General features: G+C 40.9%; 2 protein-coding genes across 2 annotated transcripts in view; one reads left to right on the plus strand and one right to left on the minus strand.

Annotated features, from left to right (window-relative positions):
* The first annotated feature begins 11,794 nt into the window (after positions 1–11,794).
* On the plus strand, positions 11,795–16,422 carry LOC141759468 (leucine-rich repeat-containing protein 14). Its single transcript, XM_074621556.1, has 3 exons — positions 11,795–12,398; positions 13,074–13,904; positions 14,499–16,422. The coding sequence occupies exons 1-3, from the start codon at positions 12,121–12,123 to the stop codon at positions 15,064–15,066; spliced, it is 1,677 nt and encodes a 558-aa protein (XP_074477657.1). The 5' UTR covers positions 11,795–12,120; the 3' UTR covers positions 15,067–16,422.
* Positions 16,423–16,510: 88 nt separating this feature from the next.
* Positions 16,511–22,186, minus strand: part of wdr97 (WD repeat domain 97) — a 9,602-nt gene continuing 3,926 nt past the window's right edge. Inside the window, exons 5-21 of the mRNA XM_074622724.1 lie at positions 21,765–22,186; positions 21,531–21,679; positions 20,647–20,883; positions 20,465–20,555; positions 20,234–20,366; positions 20,077–20,153; positions 19,909–19,996; positions 19,663–19,821; positions 19,146–19,283; positions 18,857–18,961; positions 18,617–18,769; positions 18,334–18,528; positions 18,125–18,246; positions 17,417–17,585; positions 16,924–17,096; positions 16,777–16,841; positions 16,511–16,692 (exon numbers count right to left, since the gene is read on the minus strand). The exon at positions 21,765–22,186 is cut by the window's right edge and continues 287 nt beyond it. Coding sequence (XP_074478825.1) covers positions 16,511–16,692; positions 16,777–16,841; positions 16,924–17,096; positions 17,417–17,585; positions 18,125–18,246; positions 18,334–18,528; positions 18,617–18,769; positions 18,857–18,961; positions 19,146–19,283; positions 19,663–19,821; positions 19,909–19,996; positions 20,077–20,153; positions 20,234–20,366; positions 20,465–20,555; positions 20,647–20,883; positions 21,531–21,679; positions 21,765–22,186 — 2,658 coding nt within the window. The remainder of the gene's footprint in view (positions 16,693–16,776; positions 16,842–16,923; positions 17,097–17,416; positions 17,586–18,124; positions 18,247–18,333; positions 18,529–18,616; positions 18,770–18,856; positions 18,962–19,145; positions 19,284–19,662; positions 19,822–19,908; positions 19,997–20,076; positions 20,154–20,233; positions 20,367–20,464; positions 20,556–20,646; positions 20,884–21,530; positions 21,680–21,764) is intronic.

Raw genomic sequence — 22,186 nt, forward strand, 5'->3', positions numbered from 1 at the left:
GGGCTCGGTCCCACTTTACAGTGAGGCGTAATTTCATTTTGCAGCAATCAATAAAGACGGGAGCTTAAAACAGACAAGCAGCAAGCCAGTACAAGAGCTGGTGCAGTTCAAATGAAATTAACCTTGAGAGAAAAGGCGAGCTCTACGGCTCCATGAGGGACGAGAGACTAATGGGACAAGGAAAAGATCACGTCTGTATTGACCTCTATTGGCAGTGGTAGTGAGAGGGAACTGAGTGCAGATGGCAGCGTGTTGAGACAGTGCCACATATAGTGCAGATTGTGTCCTGTTGAGTTGTTGTTCCTAAACACCTCAATCAGTCACTTTGTATAACAGTGTCAGGATGCAAAAATACATGGGATGGGAAGCAATTTGAGAGGACTGACAGATTAATCATCTTATTCCAGTTTTAACATGTGACAGGAAGGTGCCAAAGTACAGAATAGCACCGTGGTCAATCATGGTGACTCATAACCACAATTAGCAAATATCAGCAAGGGGGAATCATTAGCATCTGCCAGCAAAGAGCTGAGCCAACTGTGCAGCACAAAGCTGACTTCATTGTGCAGTAAATAAAGGTGGGAGTTGATTAAAAATAACAATTTTCCTACATAATATTCAGTGCAGAGGGATATAAAAGCAGTCCATCACCGCACATCACTGTACTTATTTTTCATATGCGTTTTTTTAATCCAACATCCTATCAAAATCATTACGCACAAAATCCTTGCACACTGAGTCCGATGCATTTTATTATTCTCTTTGATGCGAAAATTCGCATTACAAGACAAAACTGAATTAATTACGTGTATGCAATGGATAGCGCTAGTCCCAAATGGGGCTAATGAATGAATGACATTAGTAAGAAGCTATCGTTTAGCTGCCTAGCACAATCACTACTGTCTAATCTTTCCTACATCCTTTGTTCTGCAATCACCTGTCACAATCTATCTTTATATTCGGCATCTTTGTGTTCTTTCATTTCTTTATCGTAAAGTGCTTTGTGCTGGGAGAAGTGGATCAGATTATCAAATGCCATTTTGGATGATGAAGTTTGCATGGACGGTGGCTCTGAGTGGTCAAACAACCTTCTTTTCACTTTTGACAGATGTTAAAAAATGCATAAAATTAAACCTGTTTCGAAAACTTTACGAAAAGTTTCGGAGTCGGTGCACTTCTGCAAGTGAAACAAATGTGCCATACTTTCAACAAAATTTTCCCCCTCATGCTCACGCAATTTGACTTCATAAACTGTAAGACAGAAGAGGAAAGAAATACCTCTTCTGTCTTACCGCTTATGAATTCTTAAAAACTCTTCACCTTCATGTGCGAAATAGAAGTCAAAGCGAAGCAGCACATTAAGTGACTAAAATAAGACAAATGTATCATTGGGGACCCAGAGGCTGGTGTGACCAGTGCAGCCATTTGTCAAAGATGTGAACTAATCAATTTCACACACATAGTTTTGTACATATTAAAAACAAAGATGTGATTAAATCCTGTTCCCCTTTTGTAACCAAACTGATTGTCTTTGACCTCGATTTTTTTGCCCTTCTGTTGATGTTTCATCTGAGTAATGGAATTTAAAAATCCCATTATCTAAAAAAAAAAAACACACAGAAGGATTGTGCTGAATAGAAAGCCGGGATGTACAAATAAATTCTGCCTGGTGTCATTTTGTAATGCAGAGCTGAAACAAATCAGGTTAGGCCCCGCTGTAGCACAGACACAGAAAAAACAATCAATGAAATCTCTGAGAATTTCAATCAAGTACACACTTTACGTTCCCAGACACATTTCCATTCAGCAGCAGTAGGAAAGCTGTTGAAGTTTCTGTTTTATAAGAAATGTAGCTCTAGGAGAGAAAAAGAAACCAAGTTACGTTGGGTTGCCTCATCATTCGTCTTCCTCCAAACCCTGGCGCCTTTCAACAGATTGTTAATTAGGACATATTGACAGCGAAGAAAATTTGCATCGCTTTTTGAAAGCAACCAGTCTGCTTCCCCAATCTTACTCAAGCTGTGGCAATGTGCAGCACCTGCTAATTTCCCGCTCCGATCTGAATCTAGTGATTCACTGCCTGATCGAAGTCAAAACAGCTGGGGTTTAATCTTAACAGCGTACCTGTAGGAGGCGCTTCTCTCAGCACCTCCAATCAACACAGCAGGACTCCTAAGATCCTGCAGGGCTCTGTGATGCGAGATTGTGCACAAAGCAGCCGACAGTGTTGACAAATGAGCTATAGAAGAGGAAAGTGACAGAAACCCAGACTGCTTTAAACAGCTGACTCTTATGCATCCCATTTGCCAGATCCTTGTCCTGCCACCTGTCAGTATTCAAGAGGCACTCTGCCAGAATGGTACTCAGAGAAAAGTCACACAAGGTAACCTAAAGGAACCTTTAGATGTTTTTGTGATTGTGTCACCAGTCGTGCTATTAATCTCTGCAGGCTGCCACATTTTATATATAAAAGCATATACTTCACAATAAAGCAGTGGTGGAGGAAGTATTCAGATCATTTCCTTGAGTAAAAGAAGCAATACTGCAATATAAAAATTAGGGCTGGGACGATACACCTATCTTCCAATTCGGTACTATCACAATACTTGTGATTTATTGCGATATTTGTTAACTTTTTTAACACTAGACCACGGGAAAAAAATTAACCATACACTTCCAGGGACGCTTACTTTGGAAAATATCTAAATTAATACATTAAAATGTTTGATTTTCAGCATGTATGTAGTCAGAGATGTCTTGAAGTCAAATATATCAGTCATTGTCAGGCATTATTTATTACATTTTGTATATATAATAGAGTAGTATCAGTAAATATACTTAGTTATATTCCAGTTCACTGCAGTAAACCTGCTCTTAAAATAATTAACCTCAATACTAATTGACTTGGTGACAACTTGCTCCAGATCAGTATGACAGATTCTGTAAATAATGTATCAGATTATGATAAAGTATTTTGAGAACAAAGACCCTGTCCTTCTCTCTCCCTCTGGCCATTAGCCCTCAGAGCAAATCAGCTGAATAATTACAGCTTGATTAATGACCGATAGCGAGAGAGGAGGTTCATCAGACAGGAGGAGAAGACAGGTTTTATGGTGGCGATCCAGAATGATCCCAGAGATAAAAATCTGACCTGAATTAGCCGGCATTTCCTCCACTGTAATTCTCACCTTTTAATGCTTTTCACAAAACATTACACTGATACTACACTCTCAAAATCAAGTGTTGTCTACTTTATCATGGAAACTATTCAGATTATGCCTAATAACCTTGGTGAATATGGAGAAGTTTATTCCTTCCTAGCTAAAGTTATAGTGAGATACACATTCATTCAGACTCTCTATAATGCTGCCCTACTATCAAGTTACAAGAAAATTACACTATGGTACAATTTGACTGTTATTTCACATTTCCCACACAGTTTAACACAGGTGATAATCACATTGAGCACATACCTGTTCTCCTCAACCGTGCTGTTATGTTGCTCGCTTCGCCATTTGTTTGCGCTGTCAGTTTGGCTGACATTAACCGTCAGTTTGGCTAACATTAATTGTCAGTTTGGCTAACATTAACTGTCAGTTTGGCTTACATTAACTGTCAGTTTGGCTAACATTAACTGTCAGTTTGGCTTACATTAACCGTCAGTTTGGCTAACATTAACCGTCAGTTTGGCTAACATTAACTGTCAGTTTGGCTTACATTAACCGTCAGTTTGGCTTACATTAACCGTCAGTTTGGCTAACATTAATTGTCAGTTTGGCTAACATTAACTGTCAGTTTGGCTTACATTAACTGTCAGTTTGGCTAACATTAACTGTCAGTTTGGCTTACATTAACCGTCAGTTTGGCTAACATTAACCGTCAGTTTGGCTAACATTAACTGTCAGTTTGGCTTACATTAACCGTCAGTTTGGCTTACATTAACCGTCAGTTTGGCTTACATTAACCGTCAGTTTGGCTAACATTAACCGTCAGTTTGGCTTACATTAACCGTCAGTTTGGCTTACATTAACCGTCAGTTTGGCTGACATTAACCGTCAGTTTGGCTTACATTAACTGTCAGTTTGGCTAACATTAACCGTCAGTTTGGCTAACATTAGCTGTCAGTTTGGCTAACATTAACTGTCAGTTTGGCTAACATTAACTGTCAGTTTGGCTAACATTAACTGTCAGTTTGGCTGACATTAACCGTCAGTTTGGCTAACATTAGCCGTCAGTTTGGCTAACATTAACCGTCAGTTTGGCTAACATTAGCTTTGGCAAACTTTGCTGCAACTTAAAGGGACTGTTTGTAACTTCTTACACGTATAAATCAATCCGGGTCGGTGTCCCATGCGCGCTCTCGTGTGGCTACGCTGTTCAGACTCAGACTCCAACACAAACTACACGGAAGCACCAAAACCACAAAGTTATATCTAGTGAAGCCCGTCTGTTAAACAGTGTTGGCCGCGGTCGGAGGACGCGGGGGAGACCGTAGCTTTGGTCTCCAGGGCCGGAGTCTCTGCTGTACTCTGCTCCTCTGCTCCTCTGCCTGCCTTCACTCACACACCGCGCTCGTTCTCGCTATTTCGCTCCACTCTCACGTGCATGCGCGCACACTACACACTGCAGAAGAGTTAGTTTAGCTCTGAGAATATCTAGTGAATGTACAGTGGACGTTTGTGCAGAAATAAATGCCGCAGCTCCTCCAGACCAACAGAGGTTTCCGTGTCTTGTGAGGTGGCGGGACTCTGCAGCGGGTTACTTTATCGTCTCCGACCGGGTGCCGGTGTCTCCCTGTTCCCTCGGACCGCGAACGGGAGGTTGAGGCAGGAAAAGCCAACACTAGGATCAGCAGTGATTCATGGAGAGACCTTCATCTGGTCAGCTAATATTACTGCCAAGCAGCAGAAATATAGAGTGATATTGTGGTTTTAGCTGACGTGTGTCGCCTCTCTGTTTTGAGCGATGCTCGTTCATGTCTATGTAGAGCGAGCACAAGCGCGAGCCCGACGCTGACTTTCGTTGGCTTAACGGCCACAGGTGTCGCTGTTAACAAGCATTTCTGATTTCAAGCATTTCTTTAACTATGACAAAACAGATGGGTTTTTTTTCTCGGCCTATAGAGTCTTTTGCACGATTAGCCTATCCATAGCTAATTACCCATGTTGACCAGAATATTAAATATTATGCTGTTTCAGAATCACCCATGCCTTCATCACACAATGCCTCTACGTCAACCAATGTGCATTTGCTCAGGTAGGTCTAGGACTCATAACAAAAACAAGACCACACATTACACCTCACTGCCTTCCTGTTAAACTATTAACCTTTGGCTTACAATGCATTTGCGTGACAGGTCAGAAGAGTTATCCCCTCTCACCACTGTGAGAAGCCGGAGGTCCTCAGAGCAGGGACTCTAAGATCCCAAGTGAAACCTGAATGTGACCGTGTTATTGCTGTTGCTGCATCTTGAATTTGAAACAGCCTTCCTCAAGGTCTCAGAGAAGCTTAGTGCTTAGTACATAGTGTAGTCTCAAAGTTTTGCATTTTATGCCTCTGGCTCTTTATGCTGTATTAAAGATTTGAGAGAAGAGAGATGACAGGAAATGAAGGAAGAGAGATAGATGGATGACATGCAACGTGCAAAGGCCCCGAGCCAGACTAGTACTGGGGACGCCGCGGTCCATGATCAGGCAACACGTTCTCATCCCAACTCGTCACATACTGACGCTTTGTCAGACCCCTCAGCATCACTTTTTGCTTGCAGTAAATACGTGCTTAATGTTGTGAATTAAACAAAAAAACTTGCTTAGGTTGAAGCAACAAAATCATTTAGTTAGGTTTAAGAGAAAACGACGTGGTTGGGCTTAAAATTACTACGTTTTTGCGGTGAAAATGTGACTTGACGTTGTGAACACGGGACACGAACAAACAACTGATTGTAAAGTGAAAGTGAAACGTAACGCACGGGACACGGGCAGCGGTCTCCTAGATGAAATCCCCGTGATATATAATCATCTAGTTGTAGTTGTATACCACAAGTTTTGTTTTGATTCAATGCATATTGCAAATATAGCATATTATTTACAGCATTTTCATTTATACAACTGAGTATTAAACTTCTTCTATCTTTACCAGTGTTAGTTCAGGTAAAGTGTGGCAGTCCTCACCCAGAACACAGTTTAGACATAACGTGTCAAAATTTCTCAGCACCATTTGATGTGTCTTTGCTCCACTGGTTTGGATGATTTGGGTGATGCACTCTACTCAGCCAGAGAGTTCAAAAGGTTGTCTTTATGTGTGAAGTTCATGGCGACAGGTTCAAGGAGTTTCCGACAGATTCTGGCGGGGACAGCGCTTCCTCTCCTGAACACCCTCGATGTGCCCCGCCAGAAGGAGTTGCTTTTAACTTGTCAAAGTCGATATATCACTTTTCTTACTGGCTCACTTCAAGGGCACCGCTTACCAAGATGAAACACAAGGCTGACTAATCACTAATTTTACTTAAGATTTTGTACTTTTAAGACGGATATTCTCATAGTCTAATAAAATCATCAATCAGCTATACAAGTTTACAGTGCCAAAGTCAGGGATACCTCTGAGGACACATGAATCAACTTATTATTTTTGGGCGTCTACACTCTCTGCCAGATTGTTTTGCCCAGTTTCCTGCATCACACAAAGTCCCCGTTCCTCTGCCAGACCACATCAGCTAAGACATGTTGCCATCTGAACCTCATATGTGTAGCAAAACAATGGTTATATAGGTGTCAAATATCCTGCCGTTTGCATGGGAAATTAATATGGTTGGAGAGATTTTGCAGAAGGTGGCTGATAAACCTGTTGGCATGGTAAACATGTACTGTTTTAAAGGCCTATTGAACCACATACAGATGTTTTACTCGTTTTTTTTTAAAATTGAGAAATAATTATCTTTAAGGAAAAGACTCACTTCATTATCTGACTTTTTCTTTTTTGTGGGGGAATTTCAGTTCATTTTAGACAAATATACTATAAGCCAATCCTCTGTTTCCCCTTTACTCTTTTCTCTTTACCATTATATAGAAAAATCAATGCAACTTGGAAGTAGGAAGTCCATTAGAAGATGCTTTAGGGGTGAAAGCCTTGTGATTAATACCTAACTCTCATACCAACAGCCACTAGAGGGAGTAATAAGTTTAATTCTGCAACCACAAAGAAGCAAAATCTATGTATGTAACAAGTGAATAACTACTTTTCTATGTTTTTTTTGTAACAGTTTAAGTGGTTGCATGAGATGTGAGGTGAAGTATTCAGTATGCTCTACTGCGTTTTAGTGTATTAAAAGAGGTAGAAAGTGGAGAACTATTTGTCCTTGCATGTTTTCCGTTGCTTTCAACAAATGAAGAAAGAAGAAAGTAGCGCTATTTTCTTTCTATTTTCTTTGACATTTTTGTTACAGCCAAGCATGGCTAGCTTGAAATATAACACAAAATCTATCGTCCATTTTCAGTCATTACTTAAGGCCTTTTTTTAGTCATACTTTACGTAAAACTGTAAAAAACTAAATGAGTGTGACCATTAATTCTGTTTGGGAACAAAAAGGTTAATCGTTTGCTCCCCAGAACCATTAGCACTGTTATTTCTGGGGACAAACTGAAAAAGTCTGGCAATTTCCCAAAGACTGCAAGTGAAATATTACTCACAGATAAAACCTGAAAACAAAAGGCAAATAGGGGATAAATTTGTCTTTAATAGCATAATGTAATTTAAAGGAAGAAGAGAGCTATTGATTGTAATTGGTCTGCTGCTGAACACATCTACATAAACTATATTTATACATAAGACATTCAGAATTGATCATTATGAATGCTTTATGAGAGGCTTAAGGTAAAGATTTCATTTTGTATGACCCGCTTTCTGATGCAAGCATGCTATAGTATACTGGGTGTATATGTGATGGGAGTGTAGGGAGCTGGGGATGTCATGGTTCAGCGATGAATCATCCTTGTAAAATGCAAATTAAACTGCAGAATGTGTAAAAAGACAGGCTTAAACTGACACTTATATGACAGGGGGGGATGTCATGAGAGTGGTGGCTGCACAACACACATATGGGAAATTGAATTTGTCCGTGAATTAATCAGCAGCCCGGGCAGTGCAGTTATCTCTGAGCAGAGAATAATGGTCAAGTGAACATCAGTGTTAATAGGAATGAATAATTCTGACTGGTTGGAAAAGGGGAATAAGGAAGATACTGGGTCCCTAAGTGTGCATATGAGGATTCAAAGACTGCAGGAAGAATTGTATGTTAAATTAAATTACAAGATTAGTAAGAAAAGCTGCAAGGATCAACATATTTTCAGTCAAGGGAGCAGAAGGTCACTGTGAATGCTGCAGAAGTAGGACCCTTTATGTGTGCATCATGTATCAGATACACTATCTAGTATGTTTTCAGGAGGCTCCGATCTCATATTCTCATGTACATATTTCTTGGAGGCGGTGTTGAACTATAAGCAAGAAAAGAAAAAAAAATTCTAATGTGAAACAATGTAAAAGCATCACAAGAAAAAACAAAGGTGTTTTTTTCTCTTCCCTGTTTTGTTGTATAAGTGCCAGAGGCTTCAATTCTGACAGTCTGTTGAGCATATGGTGTTTATTTCACCAATTTTAGTGCAACAAATCGGTTTGGTCTCAATTCAAAATACGTTTATTCTGAAAGATCGGGCCTATATGAAGGGGAAAAGCAGCCCCAAAACTTGTATTGTTTAATAAACGGCCCATTTAACAGTTTGCAGGTGTGAAAATAACAAAGCTTATGTACATAATTTTGAATAGAAGGGAATAAACCGCATTAAAAAAAAATCTGTGAAACAGGGTGACTGAATCTGAGAAAGAACATTTTTCAGGTCGTGTCTAGATAGTAGCTAACAGATTGCAAAAACTTGTAAAAACTCTTGCGAGACTCGCTGCCCGACGACCTATTCTACCCTTCTATTGGAAGTGTGTTTAGCATGATGTTAGCTGTGCATCGAACGTTACACACACACTGAGTGCAGAGGAGGAGACGCTCAATGTGTCAATAAAGATATTTTACTAGTTCTGATTTCACCTTAATGAATATTTTTCTTGAAAAATAAATCCTTTTTCAGTTCATGATTGTGGCACACATTCAAAAATTCATGCATGAAATTTCAGGATAAACATGCATGAATGTTAGTCTGGATGGTTAATAGTTTCCTTCCTTCCTCTTAAAATCTTTTGAATTTGGAAAACAACAACAATAGATTCTGAAGTGAATAGAACCAAGGCAATACACACGGCAGAGACCATGAAATCATGAAAACAGAAGTACATTTCATAAGGTGTTATATATACAGTTTATGATGATGGAAGTGGTATTAAACTGCTGTTCAAAGGCAGAAGCAATGAAATGGACAAAGATCCCTGCAGGTCAACTAAAGGGATTGCAGCAATAAATTAAGTAAAAGCATTTTTATTTGTGTTGTGTGTATATTAATAGTAGTGTTTACCATGTGCCCTCTGTGAAATTAGTCCTTCAGCCTCTCTAAACATACAAAAAAAAAGTGATTACGTTCACAAACAAAGCATCAATTACAGCTAAGACGTAAATCCAAAGCCTGAGCGAGTACCGAAAAATGTGTAATCATAATCAGAACCAACAGTCACAAACGCAAACACCTCTAAGGTCAGGTATGAGCAAGGATGAAATGTAATTAGTTTGGTCTGAACCAATAGCTGCTTGGAATATATAATCAATAGAAGTATTTCAGTAACCTATGATTCACAAAAGTCTTGGTAGTTTTTTTATATATATATAAATAAACCTGAGAATGTATGGGAATGTAAATGTTCTGTATGACTGTTTTTGTTGTACGGCAGAGCACAGTCAGCTTGCATGACCCTTTAGCTCCATCTAGTGATTCATCAGCGTAGGCTTCGTTTAGGACACAAAGAGCCAGTGAGCACAAACCTAATCATGTTTTTTTTAAGTGCTTACTTTACTTTATTTCTCCATGATAATCCACTCATTGTCAATACTTCCCAGGGAGTCCTGCCTGCATACATAATAAATAACACAATAATAAGATCAAAACAGTTGGTTCAGTCTACTGATCAGATCTCTGTTGTGTCTTTGGTATACATGTGCTTTATCTTGAATATATATTTGATACAAGCCATATTTTAAGGCACATTCATCACGTGGATTTGCAAGGGAGTGTGAGTTACTCTTTGGGTACATGCCATTTCCCTTATTTCTTGGACTGCTGTCTAATGTGCCTAACCTTCCTCAGTGCCAAATGCAGGCTGGCATCGTCTCCAGCCACCTGTTATCATGCAACAGGACTTTTTTTTTTTTTTAAAATAACACTTCTAAATGTAATGCTGTTGGCTTCTCAGCTTCTTATTCAGTCAGTCATACTGAATAAGTAAACTCATTATCACACTGGTTAGAACTTGGATATACTGTTTACCTGTCTTGGTGGATTTAATTATGAGTGGGAGTGAACTGCGCCACTGAAAACCAGCTTCTACATCTAGTTAGTGTCACTGTACTGTTTATATTTGCATATAATTATATACATGCACATGCACAAACACACCATCTGACAAATTAGAAATATGCAGTTGTATAATATAAATAAATCCAACACAACAGTGCTCCAATAAATGCTACAACTAAATATTATATCTGTTGTGAGATTTTAAATTAACATCTTTTATTTGATGTCTTGAGGCCAAATGGCTTCTTTTCTGTTTATTCCATAAAACAGACATTCACCAGTGTGATTCAATCTCTTCTTTTACTCCACTGAATCAATCAGTGAAACTAATTATTGACTGCACAGAGGTTTATGAAGCACAGGTCCTGTGATATATAATTGGTCCCAGCAGTGGCGCCATACGGTGGTTCCTTCCAGACCTCTTTCATCATCGGCTGCCTGGCGAGCTATTTTTCAGTTTTCACACATTTTTGGACACCTCTGCAGGAAGGTTAAGTGCACTCAAAGAAGATTAATAGAGTCCAAAGATCTGTACGGTGAACCAAAGAAAAACATTTTTTTCCTGCAGTAGAGAAAAAAATAACCTAGCTGTCATTCAGCAAAAGAATCTTAAAATCATGCAAAAATAAATAAATAAATGCATAAATACATAAATAAATACATTTACAAATTAATCAAAATAAATACATAGATAAATAAAAGGGAAAATTAAAACAGAAATATCAATTTATGCCACATTTTATCAATTAATTAATGGCTAAGTTTAATACATTTAATTACATATTTATTCATTTATCTAGTCATTTAAAAAAAAAAATGTTGACAGGTTCCATCCTCAATAGTTTCTTTCACTTAGTAAATAGTCTGACAGGATACAAAGAGCTACTACAGAAGTCCCTGCACGGTCCAATTGTTTTCGGTCAAAGTATATCCATTCTGACATCTATTGAAGGTTAAGGGTCAAGGGCTAAACCTGGCAGCAATGGAAATGCCTAGTAAACATGTCTGATAGCAAAGTTGAACCCCATGTTTACCTAGTATCATCTCCTTATATAGATGTCTCATTTGGAGGGATAGTACCTGATGTTTAGTGTTATAGAATCCTGAATTTACAGACTATTAAGTAAACAGTACTAGGTGATGGTAAAACTACAAAATAAATATTTTATTGAAAATAACTGTACAAAATCAAGAATAAAAGGGCACAAAAACAAGTTAGAGGTGCACAAGACCCAATCTGCAGTGATGACGTCACGCCTGTACGTGCTTGCGTCACTGGCCTGCGTCAGTCAGTGTAAAATGTAAACACCCCTCTCCTCTCTGCTCCTGCAGCAGCAGCAGCTTCCTTACTGAGAGTTTAGTCGAGTTAGCGTTAACGTGATGTCCCAGGCGTTTAATATTTCACATGCGAAAGGTTTACAGTTTAGTTTATTACTGTAGATATCATATGATGTTATAAAGTCTTTTTTGGGGGTTTTACAAGCATCAAATTACTGTCATAAAGTTAATCTTAGCTAGTTTCAGGTAGCTAGCTCTCTGCACGCTGCTTCCTCTGCAGAGCAACATAATTTCTGCTGCTGTATTTAATGAATGCTTAAAGCTCATTCTTCCTGAAATGGTGCTTTCCTTGGTGAGCCTTTGCGCCAAGGAGGTGGTGAGTGACCACAGCTCGTCTCCATGCTGGCTGAGGTGGGTTCCCAGAGAGCTGTACAGACCTCTGCTGGAGGCCTCCTTCACCAGCTGCAGACCGCTGGCTGTGGGAGAACTGGTGCAGAGGTGGCCTGAACGCACCCTGCGGGTCGACAGACGCAGGAGATCAGGACAAACTGGGCCAAATCGACTCTGCATCCAAGCTTTACTACTTGCAGTGGTCAGAGGACTGGCAGACCAAAGGTGAGTTTATTATTCTAGCTGCAGTGTTTGGAGCATGATCTGTAAGAGCAATTAAATGTTGGACACATCTAAAACATAGTGACCCCCTCTACACTGAATGTGAAATGCATGCTTCTGTGCAATACATCCTTGATGCAATATACACCTCAAGTGCAACTACCTTTGTTTACATTTTATTTATTACATCTACCCTACCTATTTTACAAGTGCAATTACCTCTGTTTACATTACACCTAGTTTTTATATTTTATACTTCTAGTGTAACACTTCTGCTTATATTATGTCATGTTATGTTATATTTATGTTTGGAGCATTATCTAAAACTCCAGATTCTTACTATTTATGATATCAATATTTATCAAATATGTGTTTATTTATAAGATACTTTCTGGTGAAGGGAATATTCCTGAGCAGCTCAAGACCTATTTTAAAACAAATTCTCAGGTCCATTCTTACTCAACCCGTCAGTATCTAGATCTTCATCCTCCTAAATCCCTCACTAGTAGAGGTCAAACTCAATTGAGTTTTATTTATTTTATTTTATTGATTTTAATGAAATGTAACTATTGTAAATTTTCATCATTTGAATATGCTTTGGCAATATGTACAGTGTTACGTCATGCCAATAAAGCCATTTGAATTGAATTGAATTACAAACCCATTCCTCTTTCATAGGTGTGCCCTGCAAGTACTGGACCTCTGTGGACTGCAAGGAGATGAAGGAGGGATGGGGGACTCCATGGGAGGCTGGTCTCTGACTGTAGCTCTCTGCACCATGGTTGTTCAAGCCAGAGCTGGAGCACAGAGGGCACAGCGGGAGAGGAAGAGGTTCTCAGCTCTGGAGAGAGAAAAGGATGTGAAAAGAGAGAGGGGACAGCGGAAGAGGGGAAAGGAAACAAGTGGTGATGAGTCAAGCACAGATAATAAGGAGCCGGGGGGAGAGAGGACAGAATCGGGTGGGGTTCTGGGCGAAGAGGAGCTGGCTAAAGGTGTCAGGAGGAGGATGGAGGTAGAGAGGAAAAGAGAGGCTGCAGGGACAGGTTCAGGAGGCAGTAGAAAAGAGACCGAAGATCCAAACAGTGATGTGTTGGTGCACGTGAGAGCTGATCTTTTTGTAAATGCTCGCTCTTGGGAGCGTGTCCGCGGGGCTCTGAGCACACTGGGACCCCTCAAGCTTCAGTGCAGATACCTGCGTGCGGAAGAGATTTCAGTGTCCAGCATCAGGACCCTGCTAGGCCTCCTGCCTCGCCATGGTCTTGCAGGCATTGACGTTCGCTACAGCAGCCTCGGGGTGGCCGGCTTGGCCGAGCTGCTGCCTCTGCTCTCCACCTTCCCTGCACTGAGCTCTCTTCGCCTGCACTACTGTAACTTGGATTTTCGCAGAGACCACAATGGCCAGGAAGACTCCCTGAGGGACTTGTCTCAGGGTCTGACACAGCTGCGAGAACTGCGACGCCTCAGCCTCACTGCACTGCGCCTGCCTGGGCAACTTCGTGTGCTGCTTAGGTATGGCCTGGTCCCCCATTACGTGCACGCTGGCCTGTAACTTAGTGTCTACACCCTGAGCCTTGTAAATAACACTCTCACATTTTTTTAGATTTAGGAAATGGAAAGGCAATATACTAATCTCTAATGGAGCCAAAACAAATAGTCAATAAGTTATTATTCTACTATTTGGTGTACAATTTGCCAAAGCAATTGCTGGTTCTAACCTTGCAAATTTAGGATTTGCATCTTTTATTTGTTTTAATTGATAGTACACCGAATATACAAGATTGTTTTGCGACAAAACAAGAAATTTGAAGAAAATACCTTGGGGGTTTTTCCTGACATTTTATAGACAATATTCTTTCTTTTTTTTCTTTTTAAATGATTCATCAGTTAATTGAGAAAATAATCAGCAGATTAATCCATAATGTTATAATTGGTCACAGCCTTAATCTCTACAAATCTAAATTGCACTTTTAAAAATTTTATAAACCTATTATAATCTTTAATTTAAAGCAAATCTGCCCAAACTGGGATTAAAAACAGAAAACAATTAGACCTCTATAATGAATATTTGAATTGAATAATAATTTAAATGTTCCTTTGTTACAGCTCACTGCCTCAGCCTCTAGAGATACTGGAGCTGCCATATTTGAGCCTGAGCCCGGCTGATCTCGCCTATCTGTCCTGCAGCCATCATGCCTCCACGCTGCAGCAGCTGGACCTCAGCGAGAACCGTCTGGATGAAAACACCCTGACCTCTATCCGCCGCCTCCTCTCCCAGGCTTCCGGTAGCCTGCAGCACCTCTCTCTGAGTGGCTGTGGGCTCACTGATGGCCTGATGGGACTCTTGCTGCCCTCGCTGGGAGGCTGCAGGGCCCTGAAAAGCTTGGCTTTGGCCCTGAACCCGCTCTCCGTCGCTGGCCTCATGGACCTTGTGAGGATGGCCGTGAGAATGCCCTCTCTCCGTCAGTTACTGTACCCAAACCCCCTGGAGGACTACCAGCCAGGCCTTCCTGACCTGCCCTCCAGCGCTCAGCTCTTAGACTGGCCGCTGGATGAAGCCACAGACATCAACATTACCAGCAGCCAGCTCAACAGGGTGCTGATAGAGAGCGGGCGCTCTGACCTCTTTCTGACATGCGACCTGCTCAATTATGATAAAGACTTGGTGGACTGAAGGGAAGGACACAGGTGCTTTTTAGCTCCCTTACCAACAGAGCAATGTACATATACCTGACAATCAAATCGTCACCCTAATAATGGTCTAGTATTCAGTTATCTGTTTTTCTTTTTAATCTTTGTTTATCACCGTCTGTCTCATGTGAAGGTGCAACACGTTCTAGGGATGTGACGGTGAGGACATTTTCCTCACTTTAGGATTAGGCAACAAAACCTTAGTTAGGTTTAGGAAAGAACTACATAGTTGGGCTTAAAACTACTACATTTGTAAAGTGAAAATTAAACAGAACGTTGTGAACACAGGACACGAACGAACATCTGATTGTAACGTGAAAGTGAAATTTAACGCACAGGACTTACCGCCCTTAGTGTGTCTTTTTGCTCTTTAAACTACGTCACCACACTCCCAGCGCACTTTCTCTGTGCGTTTACTGTTGCTGCGGATGGGTTTACATTGTAGTTAATGGAAAGCCTGGTGTGTCTCATATAGGGGCTAAAGGGTGCCTAGTGCGGCGGTATTGAACGCAGACGGCCGTGACAAAGCCTCGCTATTTGACGCCCTGGGAATGACAACAGGCTCTCTGAGTTAAGGGTGATGGGGGGTTTAGGGGGCAGCTGTTGTGTCACCAAAGCAACAGGTTTGTTATTGTAGGGAGATAAGGTTGCAGTTTTTAATATTTGTTTGCCAGACAAAAAGACACATGGAGTTGATTACAATACATAAAATATCCTCTACTCCTTCAGGGAGACAATAATAAGCCATGCTACAATAAAATGGTGCTAGACTACTTTAATAAGTTCACTTGTTGACTGTATAAATTGTTGCATATGCTTTATAAACAGGTTAACGGCGTCGTTGGGAAACAAAGATCCCTCTGGTGGAAGATTACAAGCTGTCTGGTCTTTTGCCTTTACAGCTGTCACCAGTACTTTATACACACAAGGCAGTCATTCATATACAGTATCTGATCAGCTATTATATTTGCATACTACACATCAACAACCAAAACTACAAGTTTGACAATGGTTTCCTTTTATAATGTGTGTTTGCTAAATATTTGCATAATTTTGCCTTAAACCGGCAATGAATGTAACTGCAAAATATTTAGGCTTATTTTAAATACATAACCATTATTTGAGTAATGTACTTTGTCTTTCTGCTATTCTAATTTGTCATACTGTGTGTCTTAAATGTTTTAAAATGTCCAGGATTATACTTTTTTCGTACTCATTCAACTTATATATATCAAGTCAAAAATCACCATTATCAGGAAGTGTCAGTACCAAATCACCTTGTACCACATGAATGCATTTACATACTGTCAGTCACAGAATAAATCAGTCATAAAGCAAAGTTTTACATGCATTTAATTGTAAAAAATTATATATCTCAAGCTAATGTTTGTTATGTGGCTCATTGGAGTGTTACAGACCAAGAGGCATCACCTGTAGTACTCTACGTACGACTGCTGTTGAATGTAGTAGCGGCGAGGCGAGACCATCACCATGTCCTCGTCTGAGTAGTCGTGAAAGGGGCGAAGAATGACCCGAGGTAACGGCAAAGAGATGAAACTGGGAAAGTGCATGAGGAAGGGACGGTTTCTCAGGGGAGGCAGAATTGCACCTGCATGAAAAGAATGCAATAAATGTTATAAACCAGTTCATTTCTATAATCAGAGGTCTTTGCTAAAGTACGGTGAAACCTTACCCGGTGGCCTCCATGACCTGGCCATGCTGTAAGTCTCTCCTAGACGAAGGATTGGTCGAGAACTGCTACACATATAGACGCAGAATATTAAAAAAAAAAATGTTGTGCAGAGGAAACTACCATATGTACCGTATGACTTTTACATACCAGTCATGGAGGGGCAAAAGAACTGTGTTTTTGCTACCAGCAGGTGCAACACATCGGGCCTTTCTGTACTCCTCTTTCTGGACTGAGCAGAAATAATTCAGCACATCCATCACCCTGAAGGTCATCGGCTTAAACTCTGCTGTACTCCCGAGGTCCAGATACCCGTGATGTTCCTAGTGGCATGGAAAAAAAAGAGGCAGTCAATCACTTCCAGTAACCAGCGGCCATGCCAGTCAACAACACTGTGACACTCTCTCGTGCATTCCTTATTTAGAGGAGTTAAGGTCACAGAAAAGGACATGAGAAGCAGTGGAGAGCTGATTCAAAGAGGGAAAGCCTCTCAGTTTTCAAACATCTGTTCTGTCCTTTTGTCACACTCAAAAATACTCTGATAGATGGTGATAATGAATGTGAAAGATGATCATTTTTTCCAGATTCAAAACAAGAATTGAAGCTAGAGAGATGAAGATTTAAATGAAATATGTCTTGTTACTTTGTATTTGGAGAGCCATAACTCCAGCCAGGAGTCTGCTCTGTCATGGAGGCTCTTCCAGATGTCAGACCGGTCCCGCAGCTCAGAGTCCCAGGTCTCCAGCTCTGCCCACAACCACTCCTCAGGCTCATTTAGACCTAATGTAGTCAGCATGCGCAGCACTGTTTCTCTATTGACATGAGGATAATAAGATAATTCAAACTTCGTCGGTTCGGAAAGTTTAAAGGTCCCATATCATGCTCATTTTCAGGTTCATACTTGTATTTTATGTTTCTTCTAGAACATATATATATATATATTTTGCTCATACTGTCTGCCTGAATATGCCTGTTTTTACCCTTGTGTTTACAACATGGGTAAGTCGTGTACACAATATGCTTGACAACGTAAACACGACCCCGTTTGAAGGCACCAATTTGTAACATTACAATATTGCAGAAATCCTGACAGCTTGTTTCAAAGGCAGAGTTTCTGAATACAGGCTGTGTGTATTTCTCCATGGATTGAGCATTTTGATACTTTCACAGTATTAATACAGCACTTAAATCTGCTGTATAATAAAAAAAAAAAAAGACATGAAAATCTCACTTTCTACAACATGGGACCTTTAAATTACACTCAGAATATTACAGTTTCTTAGATTAAACCTGCAGTAACGTTTTGCCACTTTTTGTTTTCACGTTGTTGTTCTAACATTGATGGACTCACCGGAGACCCAGCTTTTTAAAAGCCAGAAGGGTGAGAAGCGTTTTCACAAACTCATTGCTGGCAGGCTTAAGACGCATCAGCAGATTCAACATTTCAACAAGCGCGGCCCGTTCCACAGGTGACTGAAACACACACACAGGGAAAACAATTACACACTTCCACTTCTCAAAATGCAATGGCAATCTTGATTCTGGATATACAGTAAGTACCATGGGAGGTCTCGCAAATTTGGGCACCAGGTCAAGGAGGCCTTGGTAAAGCGTGTCTATATTCTGTAAGAGTCCCTGGCTGTACAGCGCCTGCAGTGCAGCGAGGATCTTGATCCTACACTCAGCGCTGCAGGTGTTGAGGAGGCCCAGCAGCAGCAAGGCGAAGTCCTCTGGAGACAGGTTGCTTGGGATACACTGCACACAAGCATACGCTCATCAACGTTTACCATTGTGCATGATATAATTGCACGGTTAATGGCAGATATACATGTAGATGTGTTACATTTTCATCAGGAAACAGGTCTTTAAACCAGTCTGCATCTGCAAACTGTTTGAGGAACGTCGGCACCGTGGTTTCCCACCGTGGGGGGGTCTTTGGATGAGGAGAAGGTGGTGGAGTAGGAGTTTTGGGTTTCGGAGAAATGATCTCTGGAGGCTACAGGAACAAGTGCAGATATACACACTGAGAGTTTTGCGCGTTCTTTTGTTTTGTTGTGAAATAAAAGACAATAATAGCTCTTACCTCTTCATACTCCTTCACTTTGACAGGTTTCTTGGGTGTAACAGGCTGTGGTTTGACTTTCACCGGGGTCTTTGGTTCACAGATTTTAGATGTAGCCTTTTTCTTCTGCAGTTAGAGAAACAGATCACCACTTTTCTTCAGATATACTTACTGCATTTCTAAACAATTGTCTGATATATAACAACACATTTTCATCAAGATTAAATAAAAATTCTGCTGTAGATTTCTGCACAAAAAAGGCCAGAATGACTGAGAACAAGGTTTTGTTTATCATGCCAACAGTTCTTACCCTAGTCTTTACTTTAGGTTCAGTGCGTCGTACGTCCTCCTTTAAGGTAGGAAGGTTACGGGGCTTGACGTCATATGGTTCAGGATCAAATGAGTTCATCTCAAATTCATCTCGGTCAAAAGGGTCCTCCCAATTAATCTGAAAACACAGCATTATCCTATTAGTAATATATTTCTCTCAGCATGATGAAAACATGCAAAACATTCAAATAAAAAAGCTGATTTATGAAAGCTGCAGGCAAAAAAATACTACCACATATGCATCATTCAGATGCTACTCAGATTTTTGGAAAAGAAGCTTGTACATTAATGTTGTGTTTCACTTGTGTATCCAGGAGTTACCGTCCTATTAAACCTTAAGCTGATGCACATATGAGCTAGCTTCAGACTGACACAGTGTATTTAAGGAAAAGTGAAAAGGTAGCTGATTATGAAGCTTATTTGCCAAAAGTCTGTCTATTCTTGGCAGTATTGAAAAGAAGCAGGTAAAATGAGTGAGGAGAGGAAAGTGAAGAAACCTTAATATTGAGGGGCAGCCCATATAATATATTCATGTAGCGACCAAAGGCCTCTTTCTTGGTTTCCTTTGTACTGGGAGGCTTCCCTTTGTGGCATTTCACTGAGCCTCGTAGGAGTGCAGTGAGGTCCATGTTCGAGGTTTCTGAGCTTAGAGACACCTGGAACAAGACAGATGAAAAGGGTATTTGAACACATTTTTGAGTGTGCCACTGACATGTCTTAAAAACCTATCAACTAACACACACCTTCTGTCTCCACACGTCTTCGGTCAATAATAAATTGTTGGCGATTGCTGCCGATTCCTTTTCCTCGTCTTTGTCTGTGCTTGCGTTCCTGTTTGCACCAATATTGCTCATAGCTTATCAGGGCAATGTTTAAGATTATTTTCAACATGTAGCATGAATAAATCTTACTTTATTTTGCCGCGCTCTTCTTCATTCTGGATGATAGGCGTGTCACGAATGGGCTCAGCACGATAAGTGTAAAGGAGCTGTTAGAATAAAATGGGATTAAATGGATTTATATTTTGCAGCTTTGGCTAAAAATGTCTAAATTAAACTGACTAGTTACAATTTGTTGATAGATGTGTGGCAGGAACTTTGCACAATTCATCCTGTGCAGATCCCCTCTGATGCCAAGAAACAGTTCTCCTCCAATCCCACCGTAAGCCAGACACTCAGGTGCTGCATTCAGTTGTAGCGTCCTGGAAGGGTCACACACACATAGACATGTATTACTGAATGACTGTATGTTTTTCACATCAGTAATGCAAGAGATCAGTGGCAGGTAATGAGCTCCAACCTGATGAGGTGATTCTCCTTATTCCAGATACACACTGTCCCTTCTCGACTGCTGGTGACAAACACCTCCAGATCAGGACACGCACACAATCCTGCAAGAGCAAACGCACAGTCACTCACACACATACAAACAATACAACACCATCTACAACAGACAATGACAAACAAAGATGTTTTTGTGACCTGTGAAGTGGTCTGAATGTCCTTCCTCGGCTGAGTAATCGGTCTGGCTCTGGTCAAGCAGGTTAAAGTGCATCAGGTTGTAGGTGTCACTGTCGGGCTCCTGAGAGGTCAGGGCCAGCTGGAGCCATAGCGCCGCCAGGTAGCCTTGAGGCTGGCCATAGTGCAGGCTCCGCTGTTGGCTGAGACACTCCTGGACATAGGGGTTTACTCTCCACACCACCACTGTCATGTCCTCACCTTACGGATTGGGGCAAAGTCGGTAAGTCATCACTGACAAGCATGACAAATAAAGTTACACTGGGAAACCATAGACTGTATATAAGAAGTGACGTCAACCATTGGTTTTTGGACTCCCTTTTTTAAAGCCTCAAGTTCGGCATTTTGGCTGTCACCATCTTGATTTTTGGCTGTCACCATCTTGGTTTTTGCAACCAAAAGTGACACGAGAGGGTGAAGCTAAGTACAACTGAATGCTGAATAACACATTTTTTAGGCAACCAAAATGTTACAACTGAAAACACACTATGAAAGTACAACGCCATGGTAGCAACCTGTCAAACACAAGATAGCCATGCCCTGAAGCATACTCTACTTTATGGTCTATTTGACTCTAAATGTGACCATAATTTACTAAATGAACATCATGCTGTATTGAAGAAGACTTGAAACTAGTGATTGAGACCATAAACTCATGTTTACAATGTTTACTGAGGTAATAAATCAAGTGAGAAGTAGGCTCATTTTCTCATAGACTTCTATACAATCAGACCTATTTTTGCAACCAGAGGAGTCGCCCCCTGCTGGCTATTAGAAAGAATGCAAGTTTAAGGCACTTCAGAATTGGCTTCACTTTTCAGGCCCGGAGGTTGCCACCTGGGAATTACCTGTGGAGAGGAGGTAACCGTTCTCAGGATACGCCTGCATTGCTGTGACTCTCTGGCCATTGTGTGCTGGCATCCTGAGCAACACCTTCCCATTATCGATTCTCAGAACACTCACACAGCCTCCACTATGGCCGAGGATGATCAAAAACCTGTCAAGTACAATCACATTTGCTGAAATAAATATGCCTCATAGTATATTTACATAAATGACATTTAAGCAGACAAAATGCTCACTTATTCATGGCATCATCAAGAGCCGCCATATTCCTGTGACTGCATCCTCTGCTCTTCTGCAGACTCTTCCACTCCCCGAAAGCTCCCTCTGTTTCAGATACAGCACTGTAGAGTATCAGGCAGCAGGCCGGGCCGGGGATCGGCAGATCCTTAGTCACATTGTCCTCTTGCTGCCAGGGCCCCTGGCCTCTCCACTTCCACTTTTGCATCAAAGTGATTGGATTAGTGAGTGTGTTGGCTTGGAGCACCGTACCTGAGTCAGTCAGAGCCAGCAGAATCTCTTTCTGCAGGCAGTAGTCGGCACACAAAATCCTCTGCTTTGCCTTGAAAGAAGTCAACACTGCTCCTGTTTCTGCAGCCACAAGCGTGATATCACTGTCCCCGCTCACACAGAGGAGTCGAGTAGGGTAAGGAGCAGGGAA

This window comes from Sebastes fasciatus, chromosome 21 (genome assembly GCF_043250625.1).
Source record: "Sebastes fasciatus isolate fSebFas1 chromosome 21, fSebFas1.pri, whole genome shotgun sequence".
NCBI classification, from domain to species: Eukaryota; Metazoa; Chordata; class Actinopteri; order Perciformes; family Sebastidae; genus Sebastes; species Sebastes fasciatus.